We start from the raw sequence: 21262 nt of genomic DNA, 5'->3' as shown, positions 1-21262 counted from the left end.
CACTTCATTCACACGGTAAAAGCAGCGCACATGTTAGTGACGAAGATTTTGTTTTCAGCCTTTCTACATTGTTGTGTCACCCTCGCAGACCTATTTGTGTCATGATGCTTTTTGGAAATGCTTGTGGATGCTCCTAGGCAGTGCCACTTCTGCTCTAGCAGCCTGACTGTAGGAAGGCTTCTGATATGATGGCCCATTGGCTGTGGATGACTTTGACAGTCGTACTCTGTGCGCACGAGGCCTAGAGGGCCCCGGCTAGCTGGGGGAATGATTGTTCATCCTCTTACAGCATTGGACCCTTTGATGCCAGATGGCTCCATGGCTACTCACCTCCTCTGCCATCTTTAGCCAGGCTGCCTTGTTCAGGCGGGAGGGCCTCTTCTTATCATCAATGGGAAAAGGACCTCCTGCTTTGCCTGCACAGCCTGCAGGAGAGTGAGCAGGGAGACTTCGGTGACCTAGAGTACCCCTCTGCCATCCTCAGTTCTTGGTGTGGTCCTTTAAATGCAAAGGTGACTCCACCATGTAACTGCTCTAATGTCTGGCTGCAAGGTTTGTCGTGCACATGTTTGAAAACCAATGTAGGACTAGTGAGGAAATCTGTGCTCATGTCATGGCTTTTCATTTATTACACATCGACACATGTACACGAACACTTTGCTTCTGCAGCAGTTGGTCATAATTATTGATGCATTATTTCTAGTTGCGGCTAGAATATGAACATATTTTCCTGGTTTTTTACAAAGATCTTTTAATTGCGGTTACATGTATTTTCACATAAGTTAGCAGAGAAATGAATACAGATTCCAAATGCATATTAGTCTGCAGGTTTTCAGTCAGATGATTAGAAGGCCATAGTATGTAGATGAACCTGGTCACAGACCTGAAAGTTAACTCTGCTTCTCTCTCCACAGATGCTGCCCGACCTGCTGAGTTTCCCCAGCACTTTCTGATTGCTGCCAGATTGACAGCAGCCCCATTCTTCAACAGTGAGGTAAGTATTTCTTTGGCAGCTGTCAGGAAGCAGGTACAGGGGGGTTTAAATAGCGCCCCAGCACCTGCTGTACAACTGACAAAAGGTCCCTTAATGCACTGGATGTCCCACCTCTCCCCACGTTATATGGGGGGGGGCCAATGGCGCGATGCAGTGAAGCTAATGAGTCACCGTGCATAATATCGCGGCGGCTCAGCAGCGGCGGCTCAGTGCGGACATGCCGCTGAGTTCAAAGTGCACTGCCGCAAAGGGTGGCGCTCAAATAAAATTCAGCCTTATATGTGCAGCTGCCTCTGTTGCTTTCTGACTTTATCGACTGACCATTTCACATACATTATCAGGAGCTATCAAATTTAAGCCCCAAAATCTCTTCAAGAGAAATAGCTGGAAATAGAAGGTAACTGAGGAAGAGGAGGAGAGAGTGAATGGACTAGAAAGAGGACAGTTCAGAGAGGGAATTGTGATAAAAGAATTAGAGAGATAGGGATAAGAGAAGAGTTTGAGAGAGAGAAGGGGAAATTGAGGGAAGGTCTGTTCCAGTGAAAAAAGTATATGAGACAGAAGGGGATGTGTGAAGGAAAATTGAGAGTGAATGGAGATTGAGTGAGAAGGGGGATGAGAGATAGAGGGAAGGGGTTGAGTGAGAGAGCGAAAGAGGAAAGTGGTTGAGAGAGCAGTGGAGCTGAGAGATGGTGACTGAGAGAGAAGGAAGTTGAGAGAACAGGATTAAGAAAGAGAAGGTAAGCTGTGATTTCAACGTGATAGGTTTACATAATCAATTTCATTATAAATGCAGACATAGGTATTTATAATTGAAATACAAAAATTAAAGAATGTAATGATTCCTTACTCTAACCCTACTTCACCTGAAGACTATGTTTGGTCTCAACTTCCTCTGTGCAACACCATGGGAGACAGACTAGTAAGAATCTTACATCTGCACATCATTCCTGTCATCTTTTGCCATTGTATATTCCTATGTCCACATTCCTAATGGAAATTTCCTATCTAAATGTAATTGTGCAGTTACACCCTCCCACCAGTGATGGCATTGTGGCATCTCCAACTTCTCAGACTGTACTGCAGAGCAGGGGTTCTCAACCGGGGCTCCGCTGCCCCTTAAGGGTCCATGAGAAGGTTTCAAGGCACCCACCAAACCATGTTTGCCAGAAGGACAAAAATTACCTCTAAAAACTTGTGAACCTAACAAGCAATTTCTGAGCATGAGAAACTGAAATAATCTCCACAAACCCCACCAGTGGCATTGATTTGCCAGTTTCTAGCCTGTTGAGGAGCTCCTGAGGAAGTGAATACACCGAAGCACCTGTCACTCAGAGTGAAGGTGGCAGGTTTCCATTGAGAAGCTGCTGGGGAATCAGACTGGTCAGATCAACTGTCACTCAGACTTACTAGAATCTAATGAGAAAGAGCAGTGTGTGAAGGAAGAGATCTCAGGGAAAAAGAGGGGAAGATTCTAATAACAATGGAGGAAAATCTTCGAAAAATTCAAGAGAATTTAAATTCTATTGACAAGCTTTCAAAGTTGCACAAACATATAAGCGAGGCTGACATTTCTGAAGGTGAGGGTTTATATTGCGAGTCAACGCACACAATCACAAAATAACCAATGATAACCGCTGAATAATTGGCAATTGATGTAACCTGATTGTTTCATTTACTCCAGGGCAGTTCTGCTATTGTCACTGAACTAATGTTCTCCCAACACTGCAGAATCTCAGGAATGCCCACAGCCTCAATAACAACTTTCATTTATATAGCACGGTTAATATAGTAACACGTTCAAAGGTGTTTCACATGAATGTCATCAAACAAAATTTAACACCGAGCCACATAAAAAGATATTAGCGCAGATAACCAAAAGATTAATTGAAGAGGTAGATTTTAAGGAATGTCTTAAAGGAGAGTGAGGTAGAGAGAAGAAAAAGGTTTAGGGACGGAACTCTAGAGCTTTGAGACGAGCCAGCTAAAGGCATGAATGCCGATGGTGCAGCAATGAAAAGCCCACCTATATCATCCTGAAATCTAAGGCTTTCCTCCTCATTATTTACGACACCACCAATTTTCGTGTCATCCGCGAACTTACTGATCATACCTCCGATATTCAATCTAAATCATTAATGTACACTACAAACAGCAAGGGTCCCAGCACTGATCCCTGCGGTACACCACTGGTCACAGGCTTCCACTCGCAGAAACAACCCTCGACCATCACCCTCTGCCCACTGCCACTAAGCCAATTTTGGATCCAATTTGCCAAATTGCCCTGGATCCCATGGGCTCGTACCTTCTTAACCAATCTCTCATGCGGGACCTTATCAAAAGCCTTATTGAAGTCCATGTAGACTACATCAACTGCTTTACCCTCATCTACACATCTAGTCACCTCCTCGAAAAATTCAATCAAGTTAGTTAGCCCTCTCAGCAACTTAAAAAACTTTTCAATTAAAAAATGGCCACTCTGCCAGGCCACTATCATTTGGGGGGGCGGGGGTGTGTGGGGGGGTGGGGGGGGTGGTGAGTGCTGTGGGGGAACAAGCAGGAAGTGCCTCGATGCCTGCCCGGAGTGCTGGCCCACTGGTCTGCCATCGGGACGCCCCCTCCAGGCAGCTGGCTTGTTCCCGACAGAGCGGAGGGTCCACAGGCCGATTGGAAAATTCCTTTTGCCTCTGATAATTGGTCATTTACTTACCTCAATTGGCTATCCACCACTTGTGGGCAGGTAAATCTTCCATCCCTGTTCTCACCTCCGGGTAAATGGCCCAGAGGCGGGATGGTGCCGACAAACTGGCACGCTGGCTGGTAGCATGAATTTTAACGTCCATCTGCCTCCATACACACCCTCATATGGGACAAGAATTCCGCCCGAAGACTTTAAACATAATGTTTGTTGAATCTTGAAAATTTGTAAGTGTATTATCACTATTGCCAAACAGCTCCAAATGTTTTCATTACAAATTAAGTGCACTTACTATAAAACTTAATTCCTTGATAACCAGATGTCCATCGGTATGATCATTAAACTTGACTGAATCATAATAAAGGCATTGAGTGCATGAGTATATGGGCAAGATTTTCTTGTGAGCTTCAGGACCCCGTCATCGGTACCAAATGGGAGTCCCAAACCTGCACTTGCTTCGAGTCAGACTGGTGGAACTATTTTCCCTGAGCCTCCTTCTAATTGGTTGCCTCCACGCTCGCCATCCTATTAAGGATGATAGGAAGGATAACGATGTTGCCGGCCCAATGACAGGGCTGGTAGCTCTAGAGCCTCGGCAACCCCTTGCACTGCTGAGGCAGGTTTGAGAATGCAAGTGTGCCTCAAATACCCACAGAGGGGTAAAAATAATTAAATATTTTAGAGGGGAGAAGGCAGCAGGCATGCAGAAAGGACAGTAAAGCCCTCTTTGCGGGCGGGGGGTGGGGGGGGGGATCATTGGGAATGGGTTTTCCTTCCTGTGACCCCATCAAAAGGCCATAGAGCCTCAGGCTCCGATGGGCCCCAGCCTGCTGTAGGGAGGCTGGCACCATTGAGCTGATGGCCTCCCCACACAGCGTGGGTGGGGGGGGGGGGGGGGCGGTGGGGGGGGAGCTGTGTTCTTCCGTCTTCAAAATTCTGGAGAACCCGAAAAATCACCCCTAATTGGAGCCTTAATTATTTAAAATGGCTGCCCGCTTCTGTGGAGCAGGCAGTTGATCTGCATCCCCACCCGCCGTCGGGAAACTTGCCCGACAGGAGAATGCGTCGGGAAGCCATCCTGATGCAGCACCCCTGCTATTTTCCCAGCCCCCTCCACCTTCAACCTCATCTCCATGTGGCTGGAAAAATTCTGCCCTATATGTGACAGGGAAACAACACTACATTTATGAAGATGAAACTGCTATGATTGCACTGAGTGATAATTTTATTCTCTTTCTCATTGATTTGTTTCAGAAATTAACAATTTAAGCGTTCAGGCACCATGTTTGATGGATCAATCTTAATTAAACACTAGAACCAAGCTTAGGTCATACTCTGTTACTGTTTTTTAGTGACATACTTAATTAGGGTCAGACTATTATCTGCAGAGAGGCACAGAATAATTTAACAGTCATAATACCGGATGTGTTTTGTGTCAAGCTTTTACTTTGAAAAATGCAAATGTGCTTACTCTGATTTTAATCCTGGCAGTTGAATTATAATACAATATTTAATTGGTGTGCAATTACAACTCATAATCATAATTGACAGATTTAATTTAAACACCATTATAATGATTTTCCGGAATTTATGTGTCTTGTGGTCATTCCAGGCTGCGGCAGATAACATTAGCAACATTAGTCAATCAGCTGTGCATGTCCGCATCAATGAGGTGACAGCTGCACTGTGTGCCATGGTCAATGACTTCATCTTTCCTCCCTATGGAGGCTGGGAAGCAGGAAGACAGGACTTTGGTAGAAGCAGATGTATTGTTTTTAGCACTCCTCAGCTGTTCTTGCAAGCCTCTGACTGGTCATGACCATGCAGCAAGGGATACATTATGCCACTCAAAAGACAACCAGATTATTTCAGATTCTTCCTTGAAAAGATTAAGAAGTGCAAATGTATGGCTGTATTATGCTGCTGCCTGGCATTAATACCAAACTGAATGAATTCCCCTGCAGCGACTTGATGTGCCTGGACAGTACTTTGAGTAAGAGTACTGTAAAATAGTGGTTATGGTACAGGAGTAGAGTTCAGATCCCACCTCTGGAAAGCTGTATACTTTAAGGGTTAGCATCAGAAAATGACCATGAAAACTGCTGGACTGATGTAAAATGGCAACTGGTTCAATAATGTTTTCCAGGGATGATAGCCCATCACACTTATTTGGTTTGCCCTACATGCAACTTCAGTGCCACACTATGTGGTTGACTCTGAGTGCCCTCAGGGGAACTAAGAGCAGACAATTAATATTATAAGTGTTGCCCATGTCCTAAGAAGTTTTGAAGTCGGGAGTCTCAGAGGCGGGCAGAAGGTGGGGGGAGCTCCCGCCTCCAAGAACTGCTGGCCAATCGGAAGGCTGGAAGCTCTGCACTACTGGCAGCGCCACTGGGAGCATGAGGCCCTGCCGTACCGAAGAGTCTGGAGACCCCAGGACAGGTGAGGGGGCGGTGGGGGGGGGGGGGGGGGTGGTCAGCGCTGCCAGGGCCATTCAGGCAGGCCCTGCAATTGGATGGGTGGTGGGGTTAGTGGGGGTAGGAGGAGTTTTCCTTGGAGGGCAGCAATCGCTGCCAGGGGGGTCCTCCGGGGGCCCTGGATTGCCCCCAATGTAGGGACCCCGTCAACCCTGCTAGGAGGCTGCCAGGTTTTACCTGGCAGTGTCTCCCCATGGTGGCAGGCCCTTCTACTTTCGTTAAATTGAGGCGGAAGTGGGAAGAGGCCTCTTAAGGGCCTCAATTGGCCTAGGTGGGTAGGCCGTTTTCAGCTTTCCCGGTCCTGGACTAAATTGGAAGGCATCGAGAAGATGACAGGCACTCCGCACCCTGCCTTCTGACACAATCCCGGCCCGAGGGGACCCATAAGAGTCAGCCCATGGAACGCCCAAATATTTGACAGAAACGCCAGAAATATAATGTAACCGGATCTGTCCAATAAAGTATCCCAACAAATGGCAAATCAAATTCTCCCTGGAACTTACTGCTTGAAACACTTTCCTCATCCTCTTAATGACAATTCTAAATTTATTTACAAACTCTTAACACAACTATCCTACCAGAGGAAATGTTACAATTTTTAATTACAAATGAGTACAACATGTGCTGCACCCATGGGGCTGTATTTAGTTCTCCTCCAGGCATTGGGGTCCGTGGTGGGGGTGACCTGAAGATGCCTCCGGGGGAGGGCCAACACACTCCCCGATGCTGGGAGGGCCCAGCCCAATATTGCCGGCAGCGGCGAACCCTCATGGCGGCCCCCCGCTGTTCGGCGACACGACCCCATTTTCATATTTAAATAAATTAAAATTTATGTATTAATCATAGTTACGTCACCGCCTGAGTTCCTGCTCCGATCTTCCCTGGTAGTCGGTACTCCCGCGCCTTCGGATCCCCGTCCGGGGAAATGAGGCGTCACACTGGTGGGGAGGGGGGAGGAGGTAAGTTTCTCAGTGCGGGGGATTGGTGGGGGGAGTGTGGGGGAAATGGGGTTAAAGTAATATCATTGGTGTAGGGGATGGTGGGAAGGGTTGGCGGTTAAGGTTTATGCAGTTTGTGGGGAGGGGGCGCAGGTGCGGAAGGTCAGGTTATACAGGTAAGTGTATTGTGGGGGTGGAGAGAGGGAAAATTGATAATTTTATCAATTTGTGGGGTTGGAGGGGGGCAAAATAAATGTATTTGATTTTTTTATTCACTTTATCTTTAAATATTTAGACCTGCTGGAAGGTTGGATTTAAAAATGGCGTCAGCACCTGCGCACTGGCAGCTGATGCCATTACCGGACCACTCCCTCCATATGATCGGGTGGGGGGGGGGGCGGCGGCCCGCCCTGGCCATTCAAATGAGCCACAGCACGGAAGATTGCAGCTACTCCACAACATGCGGCTAGTGTGGGCGGGCCACCATTTTTTCACCCACTGCCAACCTCGGTGGCGGGCACAGAAGATTCAGCCCACTCTGACCGTTTATACCAGTCAGAAGCCTATACAAGCAGTCTTTAAAAGGACCACTGGTGGATACTCCAAAAACAGCCTCGGACATTTCTTTGCAGGAATACCAAACCCTGCCACCAGCTGCTGAGTAAACCCCTGATGCAACTCATCAACATTCCCCACCACACCCCAGTTTGCTGACAGATTTCCATTCCCCCACAGTCCGGAAAGCTGTTCACTAGTGTTCATTGAGCACTGGGAAGCTTTCTGACTATGTTCCTATGAGGCCCAAACCTGAAAATGGCCCGGGTTTTCCACTTAATCTATTGAGCAGTTGCAGTGGAAAACCAATGACCTGTTTTGGGTGAACATTGAACACAATCATGGCTTTACATATCAAACCTATTAAAATCCTTCATAATTTTAAAAACCTTTATTAATGATGGGGGAGCCCAGCACATCAGTGCAACAGAAAAGGCTGAAGCATTCGCAACCATCTTCAGCCAGATATGCCGAGTGGATGATCCATTTCAGCCTCCTCCTGAGGTCCCCAGCATCACAGATACCAGTCTTCAGCCAATCCGATTCACTTCAAGTGATATCAAGAAATGGCTGAAGGCACTGGATACTGCAAAGGCTGTGGGCCCTGACAACATCACAGCTGTAGTACTAAAGACTTGAGCTGCAGAACTAGCCACGCCCCTAGCCAAGCTATTCCAGCATAGCTACAACACTGGCATCTACCCGGCAGTTGGAAAATTCCCCAGGTGTGTCCGATCCACAAAAAGCAGGACAAATCCAATCCAACCAATTACCACCCCATCAGTCTTCTCTTGATCATCAGCAAAGTGATGGAAGATGTTGTCGACAGTGCTATCAAGCGCCACATAAACAGCAATAACCTGCTCACCAATGCTCGGTTTGGGTTCCGCCAGGGACACTTGGCTCCTGACCTCATTAGAGCTTTGGTCTAAACATGGACAAAAGAGCTGAACTCAAGAGGTGAGGTGAGAGTGACCGCCCTTGATATCAAAGCAGCATTTGACCAAGTGTGGCACCAAGGAGCCCTAGCCAAATTGAAGTCAATGAGAATCAGGGGGAAAATTCTCCACTGATTGGAATCATACATAGCACAAAGCAAGATGGTTGTAGTCGCTGGAGGTCAATCATCTCAGCCCCAGGACATTGCAGCAGGTGTTGCTCAGGTGTTGCTTAGGCCCAATCATCTTCAGGTCCTCCATTATGGGGACAGAAGTGTGGATGTTTGCTGATGATTGTATGATGTTCAGTACCATTCACAACTCCTCAGATACTGAAGTAGTCCATGTCCATATGCAGCAACACCTGGACAACATTCAGGCTTGGGCTGATAAGTGGCAAGTAACATTTGCGCCACACAAGTGCCAGGCAATGACCATCTCTAATAAGAATCTAACCGCCTCCCCTTGACATGCAACACCATGACCATCGCTGAACCCCAACCATCAACATCCTGGGAGGTACCAATGACCAGAAACTGAACTGGAGCAGCCACATAAATATTGTAGCTACAAGAGCAGGTCAGAGGCTGGGAATTCTGCACTGAGTAACTCACTTCCTGGCTCCCCAAAGGCTGTCCAACATCTACAAGGCACAAGTCAGGAGTGTGATGGAATACTCTCCACTGGCCTGGATGAGTGCAGCTCGAACACCACTCAGGAAGCTCAACACCATCCAGGACAAAGCAGCCCGCTTGATTGGCACCCCATTCACCAGCTTAAACATTCACTCCCTCCACCACCGACGCACAGTGGCAACAGTGTGTACCATCTACAAGATATACTGCAGCAACTAACCATGCCTCTTTCAACAGCACCTTCCAAACCCACGACCTCTTCCACCTAGACTAACGAGGACAACAGACACATGGGAACATCCCCATCTACAAGTTCCCTTCCAAGTCACACACCATCCTGACTTGGAAATATATAGCTGTTGCTTCACTGTCGCTGGATCAAAATCCTGGAACTCCCTCCTTAACAGTGCTGTGGGTGTACCTGCACCACATGGACTGCAGTAGTTCAAGAAAGCAGCTAACCATCGCTTTCTAAAGGGCAATTAGGGATGGTCAACAAATGCTGGCCATGCCAGCGAAGCCCACATCCTATGAAAGAATAAATTTTTAAAAAGTCTTCTCTTAGTCTTTTCTGTTCTAAAAGAAACAGTCCCACGTCTCAAATCACCACATCTATATTCAAAATGTTATTTTATAGTTACGCTAACCTCTGTATTTTGACCAGTATATTTTTGTTTAAAAAATTACTGCAGCATCAATACTAAAGTACCATTTTGCATTGAACACTGTGTAGAAGTTAGATAGAATTAATTGCTCATTGTAACTATATAATTTTGACCATTAGTGCAGTGGTATTCATTCCAGGTGCACACAGAGGAAGATAATTTTCACCTGTGCAGACTTCTGATAAAGATCAACACTTATTTGACACTTTTATACATTTTGAGTTGTACGCAAAAGTTAATAAGGGAAAATTGTGTTAAGTAAATTTTGCGTTTATAATGCAGATTTCCACTCCACTGATTCACCATTGCAGCTGAGTACAGACCCAGGAACATCTCCATTTATATAATTTAGAAATTTACATTGAGAACTCTACAAGCTGGATTTTCAGCTTTCCACCTGGGTCTAATTCTGGCGATGAGGATCAGTCATCCAATATAGAAAATGTCCAATTTTTATTGATTTCCAGGAGGCAAGTTGAAAATCTATTCCTTTCAGTACGTTAATACAGGTGATGACTGTTATTCAAATGTTATACATCTTTACAGTAACTGAAATGGAACTCTAATTCCCCAGTGACATCTATTTTTGTTTGGAGGGATCTCTGTTCACAAATTTGTTTTTGTACATGGAACAATTCATTGGCTAATTACTGAATTTCACACTGGTCCACAGAAAATCTATCAGTGGGCTTTACTTCATCTCAAATTTAGGATGAGCCAGTAGATGTGGGAGAGCTAAAGGGTCATTAACAGAGAAAAGGTGCTTCAATTTTTCGGAGGATGAGGTAGCAGCTGTTTTGTTCAAGAAGCCACATAATAATTGGATATGGTTTTTTTAAAATCTGCTTTTCTCCTTACGTTCATTACCCAATATATCAAGAATAAGTCTACAAGAGATTATTCCTGAAAACCCTAAAGTACAAGACTAATCTGCAACATTTCAAGTTGTTTGCTTCAGCTTTTGATATTTCTGCCAGACCTCTTCAGTGCCTCTATCAAAGAGTATCGATATTTTTTGGCCCCATTAACTTTCAAGAAATGGCAGTTGCTCTATCAGTAATAAATTAAACAATTGGAATAGAAGTAATCAAGATTCCGTGAAGAACCTACATTTAGGGCTAAGCATAGGTCCACACAGGCGCTGCTTCACAAACCACTGACCACCTCCAGGCGCGTATCCATTGTCTCTCGAGATAAGGAGGCCCAAAAGAAAGAAAGAAAAAGAATAGGTCCAGTCATTGTTATGGATTCCATAGTTACTTTCCACAAAACTCTGAGATGTAGATTTAATCTTCTTCTCTGACTGACAGCCCAGCTGAAGTGAAAATAAGACAGTGTGCAAAAGGGATCAAAATGGGGGAAATAATGAGGGACGGTTAATAAGGGGGGCGCACAGAAGATCAGAGGAATGGAGAGTTCTAGTGGGGGTTGGTTGTAGGCCTACAGGTGCAAAGTTGAAAATATAATTCATAGGGGCTGAATTTTGCAGCTTGGCCGCAGGTCCCAACGTTGGGACCTGAAGCAGGTGTCACTTCCATTCACAAACTTCCAGTGGCCAACTAATTAGCAGTGGGGAGGCACAGGGTCCATCCAGTGAGGGCGTGGAGGCAGAATGTGAGGCGGTGTAAGGCTGCCTGCCCTGCATTTACTGGTGACTGCCAGCCCTGCACTTACTGTGACTGCCAGCCCTGCATTTACTGGTAACTGCCAGCCCTGCATTTACTGGTGACTGCCAGCCCGGCACTTACTGTAACTGCCAGCCCAGCACTTACTGTGACTGCCAGCCCGGCATTTACTGGTGACTGCCAGCCCGGCACCTACTGTGACTGCCAACCCGGCATTTACTGGTGACTGCCAACCCAGAATTTACTGGTGACTGCCAGCCCGGCATTTACTGGTGACTGCCAGTCCTGCATTTACTGGTGACTGCCAGCCCGGCATTTACTGGTGACTGCCAGCCCTGTACTTACTGCCTGCTTGGAAAGCTGACAATTTAAAGGAAGCCTGCAGTCACAATGGCTGAAGGAAGGCTCCGGGTGGCTCCATGGTTCAGTGGTGCCTCTCTACAGGTTCTCCAGGGATGAGAGAAGGAGACCAGCCTGCCTGACCAACCAAGACTGGACAGAGATTGCAGAGGAGGTCAGCAGCCGTGGGATCACCCAAAGAATCTGAATCCAATGCTGAAAGCGTGTCAATAACCTTATTCGATTGGTCAAGATGAGAATTCCACACCTCTTTCCCTTTGGGACTTGCATGCGGCAACACAAGAGGGTATGTTTGGTGGAGAGGGAATGACTACCCAATTGGTGGCAATGGGGTCAGGAAGTACCATGCCAAAGGCATGGCTGCATCTCAGTGAGAGGCTCCTGTCTGTCATTGCTGACCCCCCTCAAAAGTGGCTGCATGCAGGAGGCATTTGTGTGTCCCCATCATGGACCGCTGGGCTGCTACTAGCATGTATTTATTTATTTTAATTAAATCTATCTTTAAATATTGAAATATGCCAGTAGGGCTAAGAACCCTTTAAAAATGGCGTCAGCGCCTGCGCACAGGCAGCTGATGCCATTGCCGGGGACAGATAGCCCGCCACCTCCAGTGATCGGGGGTGTGATGGCAGGGGCGACTCATCCCGGCTATTTAAATGAGCAGCCGCTCTTAGGATTGCAGGGGCTCTGCGACATGCGGACTGCCATTTTTTTTGGCCGCCGCCAAAATAGTCAGCCCTATGGAGATGGAAGTATGCTACTTTTGTGATAGGTATATCTATGAGGTTGGAAGCTCAGGTTTAGTGTTGAAAAGGACACTGAGATTGTTAACAATAGCCAGAGAGGTGGATGGACTTGATGATGCAAGTGGACTTCATGGACTCGGGTAGAAGACGAACACTCTATATATCTGTCCAATCTCGATAACTGGCTGACCAGGATGCTATATAACATTCAATAGCAACAGTGCCTTTTAGGGAGAGGAGATTTCACTGTATGTTCAGAAAAATCCCAACTGCAACCAGTGCAGATCAAACTGCTCATATACAACTAGTTTCTAATTACTCAAGGCAGACGACCCCCTCTAATTTTGTCCCTCTGATTCCATGAGCTGTGCTTGTTGCTTGTGAGGCTGATCATTCGCCGTGGAGCCTCAAAAATGTAACTGTTTTAAGTACAGTTACTCAATTTTAAAAAATGGTTTTGAGAACAGTTTAGCTTAAGAATTATTCTGTATGTTTACCTTTGGAACGTTGTAATTTTCAACAGTGTCAGCATATTATTATTCCAGACACAAAGGCACAAAATACAGTGCTTAGAAAGTGATTGACTACAAAATGCAAAACCAACACCCGTAATCATTATCTTGACAAATTATATTTTCTGGCTCCTTTGCAGAGCTATTATATGTAACAATAAATATCTAATGGAAGGTGAGTACTGCTGGAAACCATCCAGCCTTTTGTTTTTGTAACTAGAGGACTCATCCATCACACTTACACAAACCTTTTAGTTAAAGTAAACCATCATTCTGGAAAATATTCAAATTGACCTCCCATCACAAAGACAAGATTATCCATTGATCTATGCTCCATGTAATTTAATATGAGCATGAAAAAATATCACCGCCAGACCTAATTAGAACCTGCACAGATCTGAGATCCTGGCAACAGTCAACCATCTGTGTGTGACAAATTTAAGTCATTCTGAAGTGACATTAATAAATGACAGATAAATGCTGCTGGTAAATATGGATTGGGTAGAAAGGTCTTTTGAAATCTACTGAAAACTTAATTACTAAAGAAGACATTGGCCGGTATTATACGCCCCCCACAAACAAGTAGGCTGGTGGCCGGCGTGGGAGGGGCGTAAAATGGAGTGGGAGGCGGTGGGGAGGGGGGGTGTTCCCGATCCCCTCTTGCCCCCGTTACCAATTTACGTGGGGCGGCGGCGGCGAGAAAAGGCCCACCTGCCCCAGGCGAATCAAGGCCCTTAAGTGGCCAATTAATTGCCACTTAAAGGCCTCCGCCCACTGCAACGGGTATTTTACCCTTAGCTGGCGGGCAACGGAGGCCTTAAAAGCCTGCCTGATGAAAGCAGGTGGCCTTCTTATGGGCTGGTGGGGGGGGGGGGGGTGGGGGGAGTGGGCCCTCCCGATCAGGCACCTTGTGCCCCAGGAGGGCCACCCCCGAAGCCCCAACCATCCCCAATTCACAGCACACCCCCTGCCCCCCTGACCGACCCCCCCCACCTTGCCTTGCTGGGGCCCAGACAAAAACTTAGCTTTTTACTGGGGTCATCCTTCATCTTCTTCCAATGGCTCGTGTAGTCCCAGTAGTGGCCACCAGTCCCAGAGGCGCTGCTGAGACTAAGAGCTGCCAGACTGCTGATTGGCCAGCAGTTCCATCAGGTGGGACTTCCTGCCTCAAGGAGGTGGAAGTCCCACCCAAGACCAATTAAAGGCCTGGGAAGTGAAAAATCCCAGTCTGGCTCACAAAGCTCAGCAGAAATGAGATCGCCACCGACTTTTCGGCCGGTGGACGGGACCTCCCGCTCAACGAAAAATACCGTCAGTGTATCTTGCTCGTGGGAAGTGCAGTGATGAAAATACAAAAACAAACTGGAGAGTTATTAAAAAAATAATTTAAAAGACTGGTACACTTGCCTTCAACAGGATGGAGGACAAAGTCATATGACATCCACATTCTCCTGCACTGAAATACACATTCATGTCTGCTAGAACTAAAACTCGTTAACCCTGTCTGCATTGAAATTCTAAATACCTCATCACACATGGATGTGAGCTATCCACAAAAACGAGCTAAAACAAAGGCACTCACATACACACTCTTTCAAGCTACAATCACTACAATAAAGTGTGAAAATACCTCATCTTATCAAAATGGGCAGCAATCAGAAGCTATTGTATATATTTTTTTATTCATTCATGGGCTGTGGGCGACGCTGGCCAGGCCAGCATTTATTGCCCATCCCTAATTGCCCTTGAGAAGGTGGTGGTGAGCTGCCTTCTTGAACCGCTGCAGTCCATTTGGAGTAGGTATGCCCACAGTGCTGTTAGGAAGGGAGTTCCAGGATTTTGACCCAGCGACAGTGAAGGAACGGCTATGTAGTTCCAAGTCAGGATGGTGTGTGACTTGGAGGGAAACTTGCAGGTGGTGGTGTTCCCATGTATTTGCTGCCCTTGTCCTTCTAGTTGGCAGAGGTCGCGGGTTTGGAAGGTGCTGTCTGAGGAGCCTTGGTGCATTGCTGCAGTGCATCTTGTAGATGGTACACACTGCTGCCACTGTGCATCGGTGGTGGAGGGGGTGAATGTTTGTAGATGGGGTGCCAATCAAGCGGGCTGCTTTGTCCTGAATGGTGTCGAGCTTCTTGAGTGTTGTTGGAGTTGCACCCATCCAGGCAAGTGGAGAGTATTCCATCACACTGCTGACTTGTGCCTTGTAGATGGTGGACAGGCTTTGGGGAGTCAGGAGGTGAGTTACTCGCCTCAGGATTCCTAGCCTCTGACCTGCTCTTGTAGCCAAGGTATTTATATGGCTACTCCAGTTCAGTTTCTGGTCAATGGTAGCCCCTAGGATATTGATAGTGGGGGATTCAGCGATGGTAATGCTGTTGAATGTCAAGGGGAGATGGTTAGATTCTCTCTTGTTGGAGATGGTTATTGCCTGGCACTTGTGTGGCGCGAATGTTACTTGCCACTTATCAGCCCAAGCCTGGATATTGTCCAGGTCTTGCTGCATTTCTACACGGACTGCTTCAGTATCTGAGGAGTCACGAATGGTGCTGAACATTGTGCAATCATCAGCGAACATCCCCACTTCTGACCTTATGATTGAAGGAAGGTCATTGATGAAGCAGCTGAAGATGGTTGGGCCCAGAGGAACTCCTGCAGTGATGTCCTGGAGCTCAGATGATTGACCTCCAACAACCACAACCATGATCCTTTGCGCTAGGTATGACTCCAGCCAGCAGAGGGTTTTCCCCCTGATTCCCATTGACCTCAGTTTTGCTAGGGCCCCTTGATGCCATACTCGGTCAAATTGTATAGCCCCTCAGGAACCAAAATCTAAGTCACATAGGCGAGACAAACACATAATGAATTTATCATTAAAGGTAACCTTTTTGGAGAACAACAGAGGACATCAAGACATTAGCCACAAATCTTCAGCCACAGAGAAAATATTGAAATCCATCTTTAATTCCAGCACAAGGCTCAGAGAGAGAGAAAGATCAATTCCAGCTAAGACAGTTGAACCCTGCTGAGACAACCAAGTGCAGCAGAGAAATAAGAGAGTGAATTTTTAAACAGCTCCTCTGCCTGTGAAAATTTAATTAAGAATACCAGCACCATCTTCAAACTGGAGTGTTGACTGCCAGACGACTTCAGCATCCCAGCAAGTACAAGACAACCAGAAAACAGGCCTGCAACTTTAAAAACTTACCTTTCAAGGGATCCTACAGGTATTTTTTCGGAAAACAGCAGACTTTTCACCTTGAACTCTTCACGCCTCCTACCCTTTACCTTCCATCTATCTTTTCTTGAGTGTGCATGTGAAAGTGAATGCTTGAGCAGGTGGTGTTGCAATTATTTCAGGTGATTATTGTTCAATAAGTATTTAATTTTCTGTTTCAAACCTACGAGAGAACCTGTCACTGTCTATTTGGTAAACAAAACAGAGGCTGGAACACTAATTTCACAAAAACACTATCTGCAGTCAGTTGGGAGGTGACAAGTGGAAGCCAGCCACCCCACTTCCCACCGCCTGTAACAAGTGATAACAATGCCTGTCTTGTCACAACTGATGATAAAAACAGGAAACCTAATCACCTATAAATGTTGAAAACCATTACAGGATCCTGACTGTGGCATGCACTGCTTTTCTAATGGCAAGAGAGAATGAATGAACTTCAGCTCATCTAACTAGTGAGTCAATTACAAAACTGAATATTGATAATTCAAAGAACACGATTCAACCCCCAGTGAGGTTGTACATCAGGAATCAACGAGGGAATTAGTGGAGTTTTTGGAGACTAGAACAGGCCACAGAATGTGTCAGACTGCAAGGTCAGGATGGGCAAACAAAAGCTGAGAAAACTCCAGTAGCATCTAACAACAGGGTGCAATGGAGGCCAAAGGAAGAAAACTATTTTAGGGGGCTAGCGGTAACAGCTGTGCTTTTTAACAAATCGTCATATTTGTTAGGTATTGGGCCTCAGGCCTACCAGATCCAGCACAAGAATTGGTAGGCCGGCACAAACTAATTTCTAGGCCATACACTTTTTGTAGTTTCAACATTGCTTTATAAAATGAGATGTATGCGAAAACAGTAACTGATATTGTGTTTGAAGTTTGAACAGCTAGGATCATAGGATAGAGGTAATTTTGTTAGTATTTCATCTTTATCCCAATTTTTTTTATATATAAAAAAGCATTGCCACTATATAAACTCCAGTCTTTTTGACTTTTATAGGGGCCAATCTACACTTATGTGGTGTATCACCTGATTCAAAAATAAACCATTTCTGTTTCTCATAAACTTATATTTGAAGGCCTACCAGAGAATATTCAGTATTGCACAAGTAGTGAGTCCTCCAATGACAGCTCGGCGGAACCACATTACCTTACACAAAAGAAGAAACAGAACATTGTATTGGCTGCAAAGTGAAGAACAAGAACAAGGTGCCAATAGAACAAATGCAACAAGTCTTACAGTACCTAAAGATCAATAATTTGCATCCTTGGATATCATTTATGATTATGGTGATGTCACCAATGGACGATGCTTGAATTTAATCATACAAATCTTTATCTTAAAGATGTGAGTTGAATGGTACTACAGGTTTACATCCTGCATGCTGACAATACAGTTCTCCAGAATACAATGCAATATAAAATGCAACTTTTAACATGAATAAAGGAATAGGCATTCCTTATTTATCAAGTCGGCATATTTCTTTGCAGTTAAATAACCAAATAGAAAGCTTTTGGTATTTAGAATGTTAATCTTTCTTACTATGTCATTAGTTTCTGCATGATTTTCTGATATTTTTAAATTAAATTACTGTCACATTTCCTGATTGAGATATCCCACTTTCAATATTATATGACAACCAAGGTAAAGTCAGATTTTCCAAACTACAAACAAATGGGCTAGTACTAAGTATAAAAAAAGACTGCTACCTATTATATAACAAATGATTGAAAAATAGGGACATCCTGTCCAGAAAATATATTTAAATAACTTTAAATCCTACCTGGGATCTGTTTTGTGAAATCTCAGAAAATAGCATTGGCATCACATTTACAATGCCTCCTGAAAAAAAAAGAAATGTATTAAAAGATACTAGTTTAATTTATGTTTGGTAAGATAGAAGGCAGAGAATTCATTCAGAACCCAGGCCCATGTAAAGCCACTTGATTCCACAGAAGTTAATATAAATTAGGCCTTAAACTAAAACTATGCCGCTTATGCAAATAATTTTATTATCATTATCGACTTTAAGTGCCTCTGGCATAAATGGCATAGTGGCCTGAAAATGGGGTTTGGGTACATATCGCACCATTAACATTGGCCCACTGGTCACTGTCACTGTGAGTATGGTCTGGTGAAGGGTGGCAGGAGCACTTGCCTGTACACATGGTTAGCCACTTGTAATATGCAACTTTGGATCCTATGACATACATAGGTCACGACTGGTTCCCCAAGTCGTTTGGCGGAATGCCTCATCACCAGAACTTTCAAACAAGCACCAAGATGTAGCTTGGCTGGTGGTGAGAAGGGCCCTCCCCGTCAGATCCTTCATGCACGCCCAAAGTCTCGCCCCCCTCCGCACAATGCCCCCGCGGTGGCTGTGGTGGGGAAGAGACGGTTGCCCACCTCCTCCTGGAATGTGTCTTTGCAAAGCAGGTGTGGAAAGAGATGCAGTGGTTTTTGTCGAGGTTCATCCCAAGCAGCTCTGTAACACAGGAGTCTGTGCTCTACGGGCTGTTCCCAGGGACGCACACCGAGACAAACATCAACTGCTGCTGGAGGACTATCAATTCGGTGAAAGACGCCCTTTGGTCTGCCCGAAACTTGCTGGTCTTCCAGCGCAAAGAGTTGTCCATGACGGAATTTTGCAGACTGGCACATTCCAAGGTCCAGGACTACGTGCTGAGGGACGCACTAAAGCTTGGGGCAGCCGCAGCAAAGGCTCAATGGGGAAAGACCACAGTGTAAGGTCCCCCCACCAAGCTGAACTCAGGGGCTGGATCCATGGGAAACCCCTTGAACTGAATCGGAGAAATTTTGTGTGCTGTAAATGTAAAAATGTATATGGCATGACAATGAAATGGAAGGGTTGTGAGGCAACTCATGATTGTATAGAAGGAAACTGATCACCTTTGCACTGTTTGTATTTTTTGACTTGTTGCTGTTTTAAACTGTTTGGGAATGTAATTTTTACAGATTTTTATGAATAAAGTATATTTTGGAAAAAGAAAATACATAGGACACGACTGCAATTTTAAGGTACAAAGGGGTGGAGCTTGTGTTGTTGATTTTCCATCCATTTATGCTGGCATTGAATGGCCTAATCAGCAGCCCTTAAAGGGAGGCCACTCCAAAGATGGTCCATTATTTTGTACATATATTTTTGTGGGGCCTGGAGGTGCAGGTTTTGCCCTAACTTGCTGTTGGGCTGTGCACCGCCCTGCCTGGGGATCGCCTCCTGCTATTCTCCAACTATCAGCCAGTTCTGTAAAGACGTTGGTTGAATTCTGCTATCCCCAATTGAACAGTTGCCTCAGAGTGCCGGCTATATGTAAATGGGGTCCAGCCTGTTTATAGCTCATGCCTTACGGTAGTTACAACAGGCAGGCTTTGGTGTATTCCACCCATTACCGCCCATTGTCTGCACAAACCTAAACCTAAACTTAGTCCTGTGACTCTCAGCAAGATTTGTTTTGCATTTTCTCTCCAAAATTGTAAGATAAGACCATTTTCTTGTCTTAATTATGCAATTTGCAAATAAAATTACTTGCATGAAACTTTGAACTTAAATTACAATTTTTTCCAGGAAATCATTAAAACACAGAAATTTGAAACCTAATTAATACAGTAATAAAATTATAACATATTTAATTTGTAAACTCAAGAAAGGCCATGCTTAAACATTTATTTAAATACTTTAATTTTGAAAAAAAATTTGTACAAGCTATTCTTTCCTTTTGTTACAAGGAAATTTTAGTTTTTTGCATAACTAAATTTGCTAATTACAATATTTCTTAGTTTGTGAAAGCTAAATTCAAATTCTAGTTTTTCTTCACAATATAACACTCGGAACTGGTCTGGACCTAATGCATGTTTTAACAACAATATGAACTGTAAAGAGAATACAATTCTTAATCTCTTCCTATATATCTATATTAAAGATATATGCAAAATCTTAAAAATCTTATGTCCGTATGCATTTCCCATCCACAAAACCTTACTTCCTGTTGTCATGTTCCTGCACACATTGGTCTCACATTTTGCCATTTTAATTCCTAAATCCACATTTATAATAGCAACTGCCTACAAGCATGTGTGTCATCCTGTAATTACACACTCGTGCCACTGGTTAGTTCAGTTTTGCATCTTCCAATTCTCTTTAAGCATTGTAGTCAAAATTTTATGCTTCAAGCATCTCTAACTCTCCATCCCAAAATGCTGTAAGTTTTACTATTTAGCTATAAATAATAGCAAACTTTACATAACAACAACTTGCAATTATGTAACTCCTTTTGCAAATAAAAACATCTCAAGACACTTCACAGAGACATAATCAAGAAAACGATACACCAAGCCAAAGGAAGAGATATTAGGAGGGCTGACCTTGGTCTGGTTAAGGAGGTGAATTTTAAGAGAGGAGAGGGAGGTGGAGAGAGGGGTTTAGGGAGGATTATTATATGAGTAACATTACATTTGCACTGCATGAGCAGTAATCTAGCAGAACAGATCATCTACCCAATATAGGACCTGTTGGATTTTCACTCCATTGAAATAGATGGAATGAAAATCGGGTCGGTACTATAACAGATTACCGCATTTACCCCATTCAATATAAGGAAAGAATCCATGACTTCAAAATGGGGACAAATTATTTCTGTGTGCTTTGGCCCAATCATGTTCCACCATCTAAAGCAGCTTCAGTTGAAAACTACATTTGGTTTGGAAATCACTGAGTGCAGCAAGAGATCAACCACCCATTATTTATTAAAAATAGCAAGTGGTCCCAAGATGGCAATGGAAATGTAATATTAAGTGACAGATAGCGAACAGTGGGATGCCAACTGACATTACATGACATGTCGAACATGCCCTCTCAGTCACCCT

General features: G+C 44.7%; 1 protein-coding gene across 2 annotated transcripts in view; it reads right to left on the bottom strand.

Moving 5' to 3' along the window:
- si:ch211-51h4.2 (uncharacterized) overlaps positions 1 to 21262 on the bottom strand; it is a 374380-nt gene that overhangs the window by 148243 nt on the left and 204875 nt on the right. For both annotated transcript variants that reach the window (XM_068042238.1, XM_068042237.1), the window contains exons 10-11: positions 18162 to 18220; positions 17463 to 17527 (exon numbers count right to left, since the gene is read on the bottom strand). In XM_068042238.1, the coding sequence (XP_067898339.1) occupies positions 17463 to 17527; positions 18162 to 18220 (124 nt within the window). The remainder of the gene's footprint in view (positions 1 to 17462; positions 17528 to 18161; positions 18221 to 21262) is intronic.

This window comes from Heterodontus francisci, chromosome 11, assembly GCF_036365525.1.
Source record: "Heterodontus francisci isolate sHetFra1 chromosome 11, sHetFra1.hap1, whole genome shotgun sequence".
Taxonomy (NCBI): Eukaryota; Metazoa; Chordata; class Chondrichthyes; order Heterodontiformes; family Heterodontidae; genus Heterodontus; species Heterodontus francisci.
The sequence above is the reverse complement of the archived record's forward strand: the minus strand, read 5'-3'. Positions and strand labels throughout refer to the sequence as shown.